We start from the raw sequence: 15458 nt of genomic DNA, 5'->3' as shown, positions 1-15458 counted from the left end.
GAAGTGATCCGGAAATATTAATATTTCCAAGTTGAAGAAATCCCCAGCTTCAGGGAGATGAATTGTCTAAATATGAATTTTTTAGCGGAAATTTTTTGGGGCCTAAAAAATGTAAAGCTATTCTAAACTAACTATCTTCAACATAAAAAAAAATGTTAACGAAATAAAACAAAAGAATCCTACACTGTATCCTGTTTTGATAATAAAACAAGAAAAATAAGGAATTGTTGGCTTCTTGGTGGTTGAGCGGACAGTGACTGGCAATGAGTTCGGCAGTTCGTTTTCGTTTTTAAGTACAGCTCAGTGCTCAAACCGTTAACAGAGCTAACACAGTGATTTTTAAATTTTTCTACGGAATGAATCATTGTTGTCTTAGACAAAATAATAAATCTGAGTCATAAGACAAAATGTTGAAGATTTTCATTCAAAACATCTATGAATCACATTAAAAAATCAAAAAAGAATTTATCAATATATTGGATTTTTCTTTGCCATGAGTTATTAAGTTTTCTGCTTAAAAACATGCATTTTTAATTTTAATTGTTATAATTTGTGTTTTTTTTCTTATTGTTTTTAAAATATTAATTAAAATTGATTCTCTAGAAGTGATGTTAAAGTTCTTTCTATTTTATTCTAAAAACACAATAAAATTATTCGTTAAATTATTGTTCGGTTGTTACAACAACAATCTAAACGAATTTTTAATTAATAAACCAAACATAATTTCAAAATTACTTAATTAATTTTTCTCCTGGGGTTAATTTCTCTCGAATTTGATTCAAAGATTTAAAATGTAAAGTCGAAGATTTTTTTAATCGAACATTTAAAAACTTTGATAAAAACTAGTCTCTGTTAGACAATCTTTTCGTTACTTTTTATCAATCATGTGTATCAGATATCTTTTTTAGTACTGTACTAGAATTAAATTGAACAGTTGAAAGTTAAATTGAAAGTTTTATTTTATTTAAGATATTTATCATCTTTTCATTCTTTTCGTACCGAGTTTGACGAAATTGTCTCGCCCGATTATTTCGGATAATCGATGCTCTACTGCAGTGTATTTCAACCAACGATCCGCGAAAAACTCACCGATCCGCAGAAAAATATTTGATTGTACTGATGCTGGTGTAATTGATTACGGGTGACATTTAAATAGTAATATAGAGTTACCGTACAAAATTTGTAACGTACGATAACTCTAGATAAGCATATACTGTATTTGATGAAAACGTTACATAAAATTGGGGTTGCATAATCATCCGAAATTATTATTATATTTTTGACTGGAAATTACAGGATTTATGCAATTTTAGTTTAATTAATGTCATATAAAACTGACTNTTGCTGATCTTAAATAGTTTTTCTATAATTTTTAACTTTGAAAAGGACCTTTTACCAAATGCAACTGTAACCGGCAATGTAAGTAATATTCTTAGCGCTATTGCTGCGTTCGAAAATGTTGAAATTTGGTAAAAAGATGTTCTAATAGGGTTTGTGGATCATTAGACTGGTTTTCTGGAAAATGCAACTTTAAAGTTTTCATTTCATTAAACAAATCAATACCGTCAATGTCTGTTTCACTACTCGAATCGTCTTTAAGCTTCAGATTTAAATCCTAACCAAGTTAAAATATCATTAATTATACTTAGACCCATGTCAGAAGAATTATTATAGAGGTTGCGGCCGACGTTTTGAACGCGAAAACGTGTACGTCGGACGTTCAGCGCTGTTTTCCTGTAAGCCTAGAAGTTTCGCAATGGTGTTTGGGACATCGAGCATGATTCCACCGACAATCCAAATACCATTATCAAACTTCTAGGAAAGCGGCGCTGAACGTCCGACGTACACGTTTTCGCGTTGAAAACGTCGGCCGCAACCTCTCTATTAACAAAATAATTGCGATTTGATATGCGATAGAACTGTTCGAATGCGTACAAGTACAAACTGAGAAGGAAGCTCTGTGGGGATTCCCTATTTTCGCCAGTCCTGTCAACTTCTGTCATACAGCACGACTATGTGTACTACTTGGCTTTCGGGTGCCGCCGGATGGTTCAACCTGCCGACAGACGTTTCGCATTGCATCTTAATTCTGATAAATGCCAATACAGAAGCTGTTAACGCTACAATATAAATAAGAATATAGTAATTGCGCGCCAGTCGGAGTTTTTTCTCGATGCGAAGACATTTCTTATGCTATAAGTAGGGTGGGTATTATGACAATGACTTTGAATATTACGTGACCGATCGCTCGATTTGCCGCCCCCAGGACGTGCCGCCCGCGTGCGGTGCAGGCCTTGCACGCCCGCTTACGGTGGGCCTGATGGTAAGACAGAAGAAATACCGTAGTTTAAAACAATGCTGAGCAAATTAATATTAATAAAGTTTAAGATAGATAGATGACATGATGCTTTAAATCGATCGTCAGATTCCCAAAGCTGTCAAGGATTAAACTTTGACCTCTTTGTAATGCATAAAATACTTTTTAAATTAATATATTGAATACTCGATACCTCTTTCGACTGTATTATTATTATTATTATTATTATTAATTTTTTTTGTGAGAAGCTCTCTAATTCTTCTACTGAATAATTTTACTTTACTTGAATTTACCTTTTTTAATCGGAGACCATATATCATAATCATAAAACTTCTACAGCATAATCCATAGAAATTTATTTTATTTTACATACATTTTGCTTAGAAAAATATAATTATTTTCATTTAAAAATTGATACGAGAAAACAAATGATCTTAATTAATTAAAATTAGGCTGAATTTTCAAATTGCAGACCTAAACATTCCCACTGTCGTCTGTCTGTTCGTCCGTCCGTCCGTCCGTCCGTCCTTCGTTCATCTCGAGAATGGAGTTAGATACATGAAAATCGAGACCAGATACGGAAAACTTGTTTTTAAATTCAAATATCATTAAACATTGTCACAATAAGTAATTGTTTGTTTATAATAGTTTATCTTTACACGAGTTTTTCTTTCATATAGTTTAAATCAAATAGTGAAGATCTCTTGAAGAGGAAACAGAAAGAAATCCAAGTTTTACAAACATCATGTAAGGAAAATTTATTTTTAGTTAATTCAAAAATTGTTTTAAATGTATTTTAGATAATAAAAATTAAATTAATATCAAGCTGTAAATTATTAGTAACGTTAGCTTAGAATTTATAGAGTAGAGAGATTGTGGCCGACGCAAAAACGTGAACGTCGAACGTTCAGCGGCGCCTTTCTGAAGGCCTAGAAGTTTGAAAATGGCGTTTGGAACGTCAGTGGAATCATGATCGACGTTCCAAACGCCATTGCCAAACTTCTAGGCTTGCAAGATGTCGGCGCTCAACGTTTGACGTTCACATTTTAGAGATGAAAACTTCGGCCGCAACCTCTCTCTATTATGAGTGTTAACCTGAAAGAATGGTGATAATAACGGTGATTGTGACGGAAAACCGAAAACATTGTTTTAAATTTACTTCGGAAACGGTTTGATTTTCCGAGTCAGTTTCATTCTGACTCCCCGGGATATTTGCAAATCTCGACGTTTTGAGATCCTTAAATCCGGAAAATCTGAAACGGGAAAAAAATTTCTTACGTGTTTGTGTGTTGGCGTCTCTTTTTGTTAATCATTCTCATGTATCTTATGATAATCATTAAGAAAGGAAATTTGGCGCGGTAACTTGATTCTTATAAATTTTAATGGTTAAAAGTTGAGGAATGGGAAAATACAGGAGGCCATGTGTCATATCTCGAGTGAAGACGGATTTTTACTCGTTATTGGCGTTTACAATTTAAAAAACAAATTTCATTACTCTAAAATTAAGCTTTCTGCCTTTTCAAAATAATTAATAATATATAAGTTATTTTTAAAATAAAATATTTTAACAAATGACGCCTCACACAATTTTAGGTTTGTGTTTGTTAAGTATAACTAGGACATCGCACGATTTTGTCGTATTACGATAGAATTGAGGCGGAGCCAGAAAAAAGGGATCTCTGCACCTGTTAGGCATAGGAGAGATGATCCTTACACCTGACGGACGTGGACAGGTGAACTTTGCACTTGACGCCACGAAAGTGGCTATCCTCGTACCTGTTTCCTTGGGACAGGTACGGAGAGAGATCCATGGCTTTGTTCTTGTGTTTTCTTCGTTTTTCGCGCCTACGTTCCGTTAGGCGCACTCAATCGCATCACAGAGCATGGACAATGTCACTAATGCAAAGTTTTCAATTTTTTTCGTGTATTGATTTTTTTAAGAAATCTTTCACTGTTGAACCCCTTCAATAATATACTATGTACTGTATAATATCCTATATATGCCATACCTCTTACATAATTTTTAAAAGACGTTTTCCTACATTTATTTAAGAGCAAAAAAAAAATATGTGAAATTTTAAATATTTTAAAATAATTTTCTTTTATATTTGCAAAGTTTTAGTGATCCCCTCAAACTTTCATCAACCCCTAACGGGTCAATACCGATCACGTTGAGAAACCCTGCTTTAATAGCCCTACCTCTATACATAAAAAACGAAGTCAAGGATACCTAATTTTTATACGTTTTTGGATTCCTTGTGACAATTAATGTAAAATGGCAAAGGTTAATCAAAGTCGATCGAACAGATTTTGAGAAGGAACACAATTCTGTAAGTCTCATAGAGGAGGCTTCGCCAGTGTTGCCGCAATAAAATTTCAAAACGTACTGAAGCGCCTTCAAAAAATGTACTATTTTCCTTCAAAATGTACTAGTTCTATGAATACTATGTTTACGTGCCTATATATATATATATAGGTACGTAATTTATTTTTGGAATTTTTTGAAAGCTATTTAAAATTAAAAATATATCTACACATCTAAAAACTTATTATAAAATGAGCATTACATTGACAACATTTAATACTATTGAATTCCATCTTAATTTTACAACCAATCGTGCTTTAAAAAATAATTATAAATTTGTTATATTATTTTATCCTTTATTATACTTTAAATTATTTTGATGTTATTGCATCGCTTTACGAAGTGGTATATACGTAATTGCATCAGTTTTAGTACCTATTTAATTAATTTCAATCACGACAGCAAAAGATAAGGATGCTTGTTTCTTTTAAACTATTTGATGAAAACGTTACATAAAATTGGGGTTGCATAATCATCCGAAATTATTATTATATTTTTGACTGGAAATTACAGGATTTATGCAATTTTAGTTTAATTAATGTCATATAAAACTGACTGCTCGTACAAGTTTGCTTAAAACATGCAACTCAAAAAACCCCAAAATGGCAGCTCAAGAAGTAGATCACGCGTGTCCTGATCTTCTTATATAGACCTTGGAACAGTCGGAAGCGCGGCCATTTTGGAACCATACGTAACATTAACCCTTATTTCTTTTACTACGATTACTAAAATTGAAGTTCATAATTTAAGAATTAAATTATAGTGGTAGAAAATAATATAAAAGTATTTATATTATTTATACTCGTACAATTTCAAAACTATTTTCTGTAATAATTTGTTTCTGACTTAACGGATATTTTGATATTATTGACGACAAAAGTTTAAAATCATTGATTTCCTTACCTGTCCATTATTTTTGTTTGACGGAGTTGAATTGTTTGGACCACGTGGCATGAAAAATTTTGTCAAGGTCCTGATGAGAATGTGCAGACAACTGAACGTGTGAAAGAAGACCACTGAGTCAAGACCGTTTACACGTGCAACTATCTATGTTGCTGACGTCGACGGACACACACCATTTGTATGTTGTGATTGGATAATTTAAATTAGCAAGCAGTGACACTAGTGAGACTTTATTAAACTAATTTTTTCTCATTTTTTCGTTAAGGCGTGAAATATTAATTTGTATCGTAAATGGTACTTGAAATATTATAATGTACTAAAAATCTAAATGTACTTTCAATTTACTGGAGAGGGCAAAATGTACCAGAAAAGTACAAATGTATTAGGAACGGCAACACTGGGCTTCGCTCTTGCTCCGCCTCAAGTAGTTATGCAACGAGTTGCATAACTTTCCAAAGTGGAAAATTTTAGAAAATAATATTTACTTTATAAAATCGGCCACTCGGCACTCTCTAGAGTAAAATTTAGGTCTAAGCAAAATAAGGTAAGAATATCATCAACAAATGCAGTGTAAATAATATAACTAAGCACGAACGTCATCTATAAACAATTAAACTAATCTATCCGGTTTTCGGTCTGCTAGTTAGTAGTTTATCATCGTAATTTTGTACAAACTAAAGAAGTTCCTGGAAATTGGTGGTGTACTTGTGAAACAGTATGTATTTAATATATTTCATTTTATTTAATGCTGTTAATTACAGCTATCACAATATCAATTAATCAATTGATATTGTGATAGCTATATTGCATGTAGTTTCGATTTCTATTGTTTCGCATTTATTTTGTAAAAATACAATGTAGATTTTTGAAACAGAGAACAAATTGAAAATTTTCAAATCGTTTTATATTATTTCTTACAAAAGAGGTGCGCCCACAAGTGTTAGCTTCTTTCATTCCCTGAACACTGGGAGTTCGGTCGTGTGGTTCGCGCCTCGCCAGAATGTGGAGTTTTCCGGGTTTTCTTCACCTTTGTAACGCCTGAATAGAGTCAGTTACTCTTCAAATGACTTTCCTGAAGGCATCCCCTTAGGCAAGTCGCCCAAGTGTTGGGTAATCCGCATAATTGAAATTTTGACTTATGTCATTTTTCTCGCAGTGATAGGTATAAGCTTTTATACAAGAAAAGTTTAAGAATCAATATTGAAATGCATTACTCTATGAGTCTATAGGAACTCTAGTGCTGTCATTTTCTACAGAATCAACGTTACATTATTTTCATTAATTTTAAATTTTAGCATTTAGATAATTCGAACAGACGCTTACACGATACAGATAAGGTGTATTGCTTTATAAAATAATAAATTGTTTTAATTTAATTATAATTATTTTAAAATAAATTATAAATATTATAAACTATTTGGTTAGTACATAATTCTGAACTTTCCACTTACTATAATAGCTAGAATACCAAGTCTAAGTTTCAAAGTTAAATTCAGTTATTTACTTGTGTTTGTATATAAAATATTGTTGTCATTACACAATACATCTTAATTAAGTTAAATTTAGTAATAATTTAGATGTTCTATAATTTCAATGAAAAGTTTTGTGAGATGAATCAGATAGTTATTACATTGTAAACAATAAGAATTCTTCTAAAAACAGCAATCTTGATTTAATTACTTTGTGTTTCGAATGTCAGGAAATAGACAAAGTTCATTTAATACAGGGTTTAAGGTACTTGGTTGCAATTGTTTGTACATTTCTCTTAACTAAACATAAAAATGGTTAATTTATTTCACAGAAGTATGACAAAAATGTCTTCTTAATCTAATGCCCTTTCCAACAGGGATGTCCGAAGATCGCACTGCGGCCCACTTAATATTTCTATGCGGCCAACCGCACCCTAAATTGTTTAGGTCCGTTTTCACTTATTTTGGTAAAGTATGTCGTAAACTGGATACACTTTAATGTCATAATGGCGTAATTGGTACTAGAAATCAGTAATTTTATATTTTTTATGCATGAAAAAACATCAAAACCGCTGAAATAAATAGATTGAGTGATTTCCGTTTAACTAACATTCTTAGAATTAAGTCTAGTGCCATAAAAGCAGATATTAACGATATTATAAAAGAAAGGCAATGTCAAAAATCGCGTTCAATTTATTTTCATTTTGTGTGAGTACAATTTTTTTTACTGTCAATAATACAATATTTTTTGGACAACCCTGTTTTAAACACCTGTAATAAAATTGCTTTTGAGAATTCATCACAGGAATACTCCTCAAGATAGGAAAAGTTCCCGTGGGAAGTTCTTGAAGGAGTGTTCCTGTTTGATAAGTTCTCAATAGCAATTTTATGCTTGGTTCCAAGGAACATACAACAAAAGGTTTATGTTACCTGATGCGTCACGAATAAATATTATTTTTAAATATTCTTTTAAAATCGTAGATTGCACGCCAGTTATGTTATCAGACATTAAAGAACAACTATCATTGATATTTACTAATTAAATTGTTTAAAGTTACTTGAAGAATATCGGACTATTTCGAACTCTGAATCTTTCGTAGTCCGAATGAATTTTCTCATTAAAAATAATGAAAAGTGAATTAATCCATCACTAGATCCTGAACAATATCTATTTCGATAAACTCAAAACAGCAAATATACGTAATTTAAGGTAAAAATCCAACGACGATTTGCTTAACTTTCCCGGCGACATTTAAGATTTTATGTGTAGCGTCATCTGTTATGATATTTTATTATTAAAAACGTTTTATATTTTTAATTATTATAAAATGGCAAAAAGCTTAATTTTCAGGAAGGGGATGGGTTATATAAAAAAATTTCAAATGCTAATAACGAGTAAAATAGTCATTAAGTCCAACCCTACTATAGATATGGCACACGATCCCCTTTATCTCTCCACCTCGTCAACCTTTAACCACCAAAATTTAATAAAATTTCAATCTCCCTAATACACAAACCTTCCTTCAAAATTTCAGAAAATTTCCACAAAAAGCACTGGAATTATTAAGCTTTCAAAGAGGGTGAACAAAATCGTGCACCCTGCACATGCACACAAATTACCACGGACATACAGAAAAAATCCCGAATTGTGTTGCCTTGTATTCCTTGCATATACGATATTTGCTGATGTATATCTTCCATACAAATCTCTGCTAATTTCGGATAAAACCCGTGGTTATATCATTTTTTTTTTTGTTGATGAATTTTTGATACCATTTTTGTTGTAGAAAAACTATACTTACACTGATTGAATTTCGTGAAATTCTCAGATCAGTCGAAGATAAAACAAAACTTGATAGTTGCATTAACATTTACAATATTTTTAAAAAATCCTTATTAAACTCAAAATTAAATCTTGTTTGCCTTTTTTGTGTTAACAAAGGGAGTGTCAAAAATGGAAGTGTCAACAATGGGAGTGTTAAGAATAAAAGTGTTAAGAATGAGTGTTAACAATGGAAGTGTTAAGAATGAAAGTGTTAACGATGGGGGTGTCAAAAATGAAAGTGTTAATAATGGAAGTGTCAACAATGGAAGTGTTAACAATGGAAGTGTCAAGAATGGAAGTGTTAACAATGGAAGTGTTAAGAGTGAAAGCGTTAACAATGGAAGTGTTAACAATGGAAGTTTTAACAAACGGAAGTGTTAAGAGAAAGCGATGTGCAAGATTTACAGGTGCAGATGCGGTTTTTTGAGTTTTTGCGGGATATCGAACATATTTTTAGACCCAACTAATCATTATCATTATTTTGCAACATGAATTTCATGAAAAATTTCGAAGTGAGTAACATTTTTGTTGGTAATGAGTTTCAGGAAAAAGGGCACATTTATAAGGGAAAAAGTCCAGGTGGACTCATAATATCAGAATGAAATAAAAAGTCGGTGTTTCAACTTCTGAAATGACAGTTACTCTATCAATTAGTGTACTGTACATAGGGTTGCCACCTGTCCGGGTTTGACCCGGAGACTCCGGGATTGAGTGAGTTATCTCCAGGCTCCGGGGTTAATTAATATTTCTCCGGGTTGTGCAAGTTGAAATGAATATGTACAAAATTATATGCAAACCGTCGCATATATTTGCTTGTACGATTCATTCGTAATCATATACACCTCCAATATCCAATAGAATTAGGTCACTTGCGTTACTCCTATCAAAGTCTCCTTAGTCGCTTACTGTAACTGATGTAGAACCGGCATGCTCTGCAAATTATTCCTTCGCATTGCAAAATGACATTGCGCATGAGTCAGGAACTTCTGTTCGAACAAACCTCACCTGCCGTCCGGGTCAGCGATTTTGAAAAGGTGGCAACTCTAACTGTACATCGTACACTTTTCAGGTAATAATAACAATTACACTAATTTAAAATGATAAATTCTTTCTGGAAGACCCTGTATTATCATTTTCCATAACAGAGGAAAAGTATGATGATCGGTGAAAAAATGCTCGCTCCCCCATTTCTAACCTTAAAACGTCGAGAAATTCAAAAAAGTTCGGGATTTTTTCTGTATGTATGGATGTTAGTGTGTGTGAAGGGACCACGATTTTGTTCACCCTCTTTCAAACTTAGTAACTGCTGTGATTTTGTTGAAAATTTCTGAAATTTTGCAGGGAGGTTTACGTATTAGGGGCAATGTTCCCTCTAAGCTGCTCAAATTGTTGCCGCGCACGAGAATTTATGTGCCGCACAGGCGAGCATGCACACACTGATTTGAATTGTTGTTTACTTATTTCTCATTCTGTCTGCAACATGATTATTGGTGCCTATATTTCGATTAAATACATTAAATCATTGACAAAAGATAATATTTTGTATAAAAGTATGTTTTAAAATGAATTTTAATCTCTACTTTATAATTAATTATTTTAATTTTTATAGGAAAAAATAAGATTTTATATATATGCTCAGAAAAATTTTTTGCTCAGAGAAGTATATGTTCCGCTCATCTACAAAAAAAAATTAGAGGGAACATTGATTCGGGGGATTAAAACTGCTAAATTCTGGTGGTTTTTAATACTCGTTTTTACTAAAATATCGTAACAAATGGAGCAAATCGTTGCTGGATTTTCTGTAATATACAAATAATGTTAATTTTAATCCTTAATTTTGTCGTATTTTATAACTTTACACTTTTTATACACAATTTTTATTGATTTTATGTTTTATGAATCTTAGACTAGATTTATTTTGCTTTTATTTTTTAATTTGTATTTTTATTCTTGTTAATTTTCTTATTTTTTGGTGTATTGAATAATATTCTAGAGACGGTCTTACATACCACAAAGCACTGCCTTTTTTTTAATAATTAAAAATTTGGTCTTTATACCGAAACTGAAACTAAAATTAAAAATAAAATCGGTTTCGGTTTCGATTTCGGTTGGTGGTGACTGAATATTTTGCTTTTATAATATTATATTACATCTGTGGGTATTTTTATGCATGAATATAGTTTAAAATGTTTTAAAAAGAACTTTTGTTTGGGGGGTCGAAAACGGATTAATCCATTTTACATTCTTTCTTAGGGGAAAATTTGCTTTGGTTTTAGTTACAAATAGTTTTCGAAAACGTTTTCTTTAATAAAACACAGAATTATTTTAAATTAGCTAATTAGATTACTTAGGCGCGAGACGGATATTTATGAAAAAATGTTTATAATTTAAAAATTTTAATTAACAATTTAAAAAATTAAATTTCAAAAGGTAAAATAAAGGTAATCGTAACGAAATCGGATGCGCCTCCATTATTATCGTTCGGAATAGGAATCGCTTTTGTCTCATATATAAACGCGAAATTTATTAGAAAAGTATTTAATAAATATATAATTACTATTAAAATATATTCAGATTACGATGAACTTTTAAATCAAAATGCATTATAATTAGGGGAGACCGGGGCAACTTCGGCAGGCGGGCAAGTTTGTCAAGCGCTTTTTTTAAAAAACAAATTAAAAGGAGACTTTGGTTATAGGTTAGGCAGTTGAGTTTTATTGGTGGCTTGTTGAGTGTAGTGTTTTTATTGTTCTCCAACAAGCGTAGTTGAATTATCAAGCAAATTTTCATTTTCGTTCAATTCCATATAATATTTTTTTTCCATTTATATTGAATTGGCAGGTTTTGTTATAATTCCATGATAACGAAAGTTACTTTTCCTGTTAGAAGGATGTAACTTCAACTTATTCACGTGGCCAGATCGTGGCTTGGCATTCTGTTCTCAGGGTTGTACTTAATGTTTCGAAATCATGACTAGCGGGGTAAGATCGGCAACATAAAGCCACATTAGAAGCAAAGGATAAAAATCAAACAGATGATAAATGAAAACATGTTTGCATTTGTTATTCATGTATATATGTCTTTGAACTTGCATTTCGTTGTAATAATATTAAATGGGTGTTGGATTTGTATTTCTTTGTTTTAATAGTGAATTCCAACTTATACATTGTTAATAACATAATTTTATATACGTGCCTATCTTGCCCCATTACTGTTGCCCCTATACCAGGGGCAACTTTAATAAAAATAATTAAAATAATTACAACTTTACAAAAAGAGAGAAGTTGCCGATCTTGCCCCTATACCCGGGGCAACTTCGGCAATTTCTCTCTTCTTGTAAAGTTGTAATTATTTTAATTATTTTTATTTCCAAACTGATTTTAACCAGTTCTATAGTAAGGCAACATTCCAATAGACAATATGCAAAGCTTTTTTTTTCAGTTTACAGCAGTATTTATTACACAAAATGTAAGTAAAGCTTAACATGCCGATCTTGCCCCGGTCTCCCCTACAGTGGGTGATCGGTTAACAAACATAATCCGTTTGTTCGCTATCCGAATTGTTCGTTAACCGATTATCAATTTACCATAGGTTTGTATGGGAATGTGATTAATTCCTTCTGGAGACCCCCAAAAATAAAAAATATATATATTTTTTCTTACTACGTTTATTTATATGTAATAATAAAAATACATATATACAGTCTTGCATTTTTATTAGTTATATTTTTTTGTTTGTGGGGTTAAAGAATCTGTCTAATGTCGATCACTTTTCTCTCTTCAGGATTTTCAGAATTAATAGCATTGTAATTGTAGAGATCCCCAAGCCTATTAACCTCAACCTGGTTTGTATGCCCTTCTAAGACCGTTGATCTGACATTCCCCATTTCTTCAAAAGATCTTTAATTAATAGCAGATATCGGCATTAATCCTCTTTATCATAATTAAACATATCTCACCGAGTTTCTTGATGTTCTTCATTCAAGAGTTCTTGGCGTTCTTCTGTCATCAGATCCGTTTCGGGTTCCATTATGAGCTCTTCAATGTTCTTTATTTCTTAGATGCGATATTTGTTACTCCTTTAGCCGCTTGAGTTTTCTTAATTATACAGTTTCTTTCTTAGATAAGATTGAACTGCGCCCTACTGTAGATTTGTTCAAGCCATACTGCCCAGAAACACAAGGCATTCTCTGCCCATTCTTTATCTTTGCTATTATACTCTCACCTTACGAAAATAAAACCCACGCAATAACGAGTGCCTGCCTGATAGTCTCACGAATACTATAAAAAATTCTTTCTGTCAGAAAAATAAAAGGCTGGAATTACAAGGGAGAATTTCAAAGTTCGGAGAAATACTATCCGGTTGGTTAATTGGTTAGTTAATTTTTATTGGCATAAAAGCCATGCAGGCTATACTGCGCCACGACAAATGGTATGATTGGGTGTATAAAATAAATAGGAAAACACATATATACAAAACAGTTTAACCATTAGAAAGCCAATGGTAGTATATATATAAAATCTAAAATATAAATAAATAAATAAATAAACAACAACAAAAAATAAATAAATAAACAACAAAAAATATATACAGTAATTTAAATATGCACCATGAAGTAAATAAAACTATACAATAAATAAATCATCATATTTCTCTATACATATTAATGACTTTCAGAAAGTCCAGTATATTATCCAGGTTTGGCCTCTGGCCCAAAATGTCTCTAAAGCTTGCATTTCCGAAATGCTGTCTACGACTCTGATCAAAAGCAACACAGTTGCAAAATATGTGTTTAACACTTACAGCACAGTTGCAGTGCTGACATACTGGTTCGTCATCTCCCTTCAAAAGGTATTGATGAGTCAGTCGAGTGTGTCCAATTCTCAAACGAGTAAGGATAACCTCAGATCTCCTATCATATTGCCTATTATGTGTCCAATTTTCTACCAAAGGTTTGATCTCGTGAAGTTTATTGTGGATTTGTGCATTCCACACGTTTTGCCATCTCTCTGCTAGTCGTTTTTTAACGACTAGCTTCAAATCACCTCCTTCAATACGCATTGTATGCTGTGAAGGACTTGCTGACTTAGCAGCTGTATCAGCTTCTTCATTACCTCTTATACCCACGTGGCCTGGGACCCAACAGAACTTCACAAAAAAATTTCTCGTAGTGAGATGACAAATTAGTTTTCGAATTTTAATAACTATGGAGTGAGAACTACGTTCATACGAGATCAAAGCCTGAAGTGCACTAACTGAGTCAGTGTAAATCACGCAGCAACGATGACCTTTCCGATTTATATACTTTAAGGCTAAATAAATAGCCTGCAACTCCGCAGAAAAGATGGAAGAATTCGGTGCTATTTGTTCTGCCACAATTTCATCCTGGCAAACAAAGGCTAAGCCAACATAGTTATCCGATTTAGATCCATCGGTGTATATAGGAATTAAATTCCTGTTACGATGCTGAATTTCTGCGAAGTGCTGTCTATAGACGTAGTCTGGCGTGGTTTCTTTAGGGAACTGCTTTAAGCTTAAATCAACATCGATCGGTGAAGATGACCAAGGTGAAATACTATTAACCTCAACATGTGAGATGTTGCTTGTGTCTAGGTCAATCGTGCTGCTTACATTCTCCATTCTAATGTTGAATGTAGGGACACAACTCGTTCGAGCGGCAAATAATCTTTTCAGCTGAGTATCTGGACAATCAGCTGTAAGTTTTTTCTGAGATTTTTGTTTAATGTAATAAAAAAGAGACAACTGTTCTCTCCTGAGAGATAGAAATACTATCCGATCAGTATATACAGGGTTGAGCGTCGATGTTGACGTCTCCCGCGCTCCGAAAAGTTTCGAATTGTTGCCCAAAGACGAGGGAAGACCAATCGGCATTTGCTATTTCCGTCGCTTCTTTTCATGTTTGTTCAGTGAAGTGTTCGTTATCCGAACATGTGTTCGTTAACCGATTATACATTGTACTTGAAATCGTCAATTATACGTATCTTGAAAGCGCAAGACAAATAACGGCAATGTTACTTCCGGTTTACTAGGGCAATGTTAGTCTTATATAATTGGCAGAATATAGATCACGTGCCATAGATGAAACTGATTTTGATTGTGATATATATGGGACAGTTTTCGATGCTTATTCCTCTACATATACTGCCCATATAGATAGATATTAACTTTCGTGCGTTCTGAGAATTAAATATATGCTTATCTATTATACGAGGTATTACACAGCTAACATTTTTGTTTTATTTAATTTTTCATTCTCGAAGCAATTTTTTATATAATATTTTATTTCTTTTAATTAAATAATAATATTTCTACTATTGCATTTACAATTGACACTGTCAAAAATATTTTTAAAATACAATACAGTAAAAGCTCGATATAACGAACCTCTACTATAACAAAACTGAACAGTATTTGAACAGGTGTAAATGATGAAAAACTGACAGTTCTTTTATCCACACGTTCAGGTCAATCTGTCAGTTATACCGGTACCCATATAAATACTTGAATCTTTTCAATGAATCTATAACAAACTATCTGTACTACTACTTTTCCACCGTA

At 32.5% G+C, this 15458-nt stretch overlaps 2 protein-coding genes across 4 annotated transcripts in view; one reads left to right on the top strand and one right to left on the bottom strand.

Moving 5' to 3' along the window:
• The first annotated feature begins 2923 nt into the window (after positions 1 to 2923).
• LOC111635727 (baculoviral IAP repeat-containing protein 7-like) overlaps positions 2924 to 15458 on the top strand; it is a 62713-nt gene continuing 50178 nt past the window's right edge. The window contains exon 1 of one of the 3 annotated variants that reach the window (XM_023380790.1): positions 2924 to 3064. The gene's annotated coding sequence lies outside the window, so the exon portion shown is untranslated. Of the gene's footprint in view, positions 3065 to 6281; positions 6301 to 9810; positions 9949 to 15458 lie in introns of those variants that run through there. The other 2 variants (XM_023380792.1, XM_023380791.1) reach the window with 2 other exon arrangements.
• LOC111635728 lies at positions 13211 to 14645 on the bottom strand. The gene has a single exon (XM_023380793.1). It carries the CDS (start codon positions 14517 to 14519, stop codon positions 13524 to 13526), a length of 996 nt encoding a protein of 331 aa, XP_023236561.1. The 5' UTR covers positions 14520 to 14645; the 3' UTR covers positions 13211 to 13523.

Source organism: Centruroides sculpturatus, unplaced genomic scaffold (assembly GCF_000671375.1).
Source record: "Centruroides sculpturatus isolate CEXI.00-Female unplaced genomic scaffold, Cexi_2.0 scaffold879, whole genome shotgun sequence".
NCBI classification, from domain to species: Eukaryota; Metazoa; Arthropoda; class Arachnida; order Scorpiones; family Buthidae; genus Centruroides; species Centruroides sculpturatus.
The sequence above is the reverse complement of the archived record's forward strand: the minus strand, read 5'-3'. Positions and strand labels throughout refer to the sequence as shown.

What these genes read in the sequence shown, in the direction of transcription:
- LOC111635728 (XM_023380793.1), bottom strand. Translation starts at nt 14,519, where the DNA reads ATGGAGAATGTAAGCAGCACGATTGACCTAGACACAAGCAACATCTCA.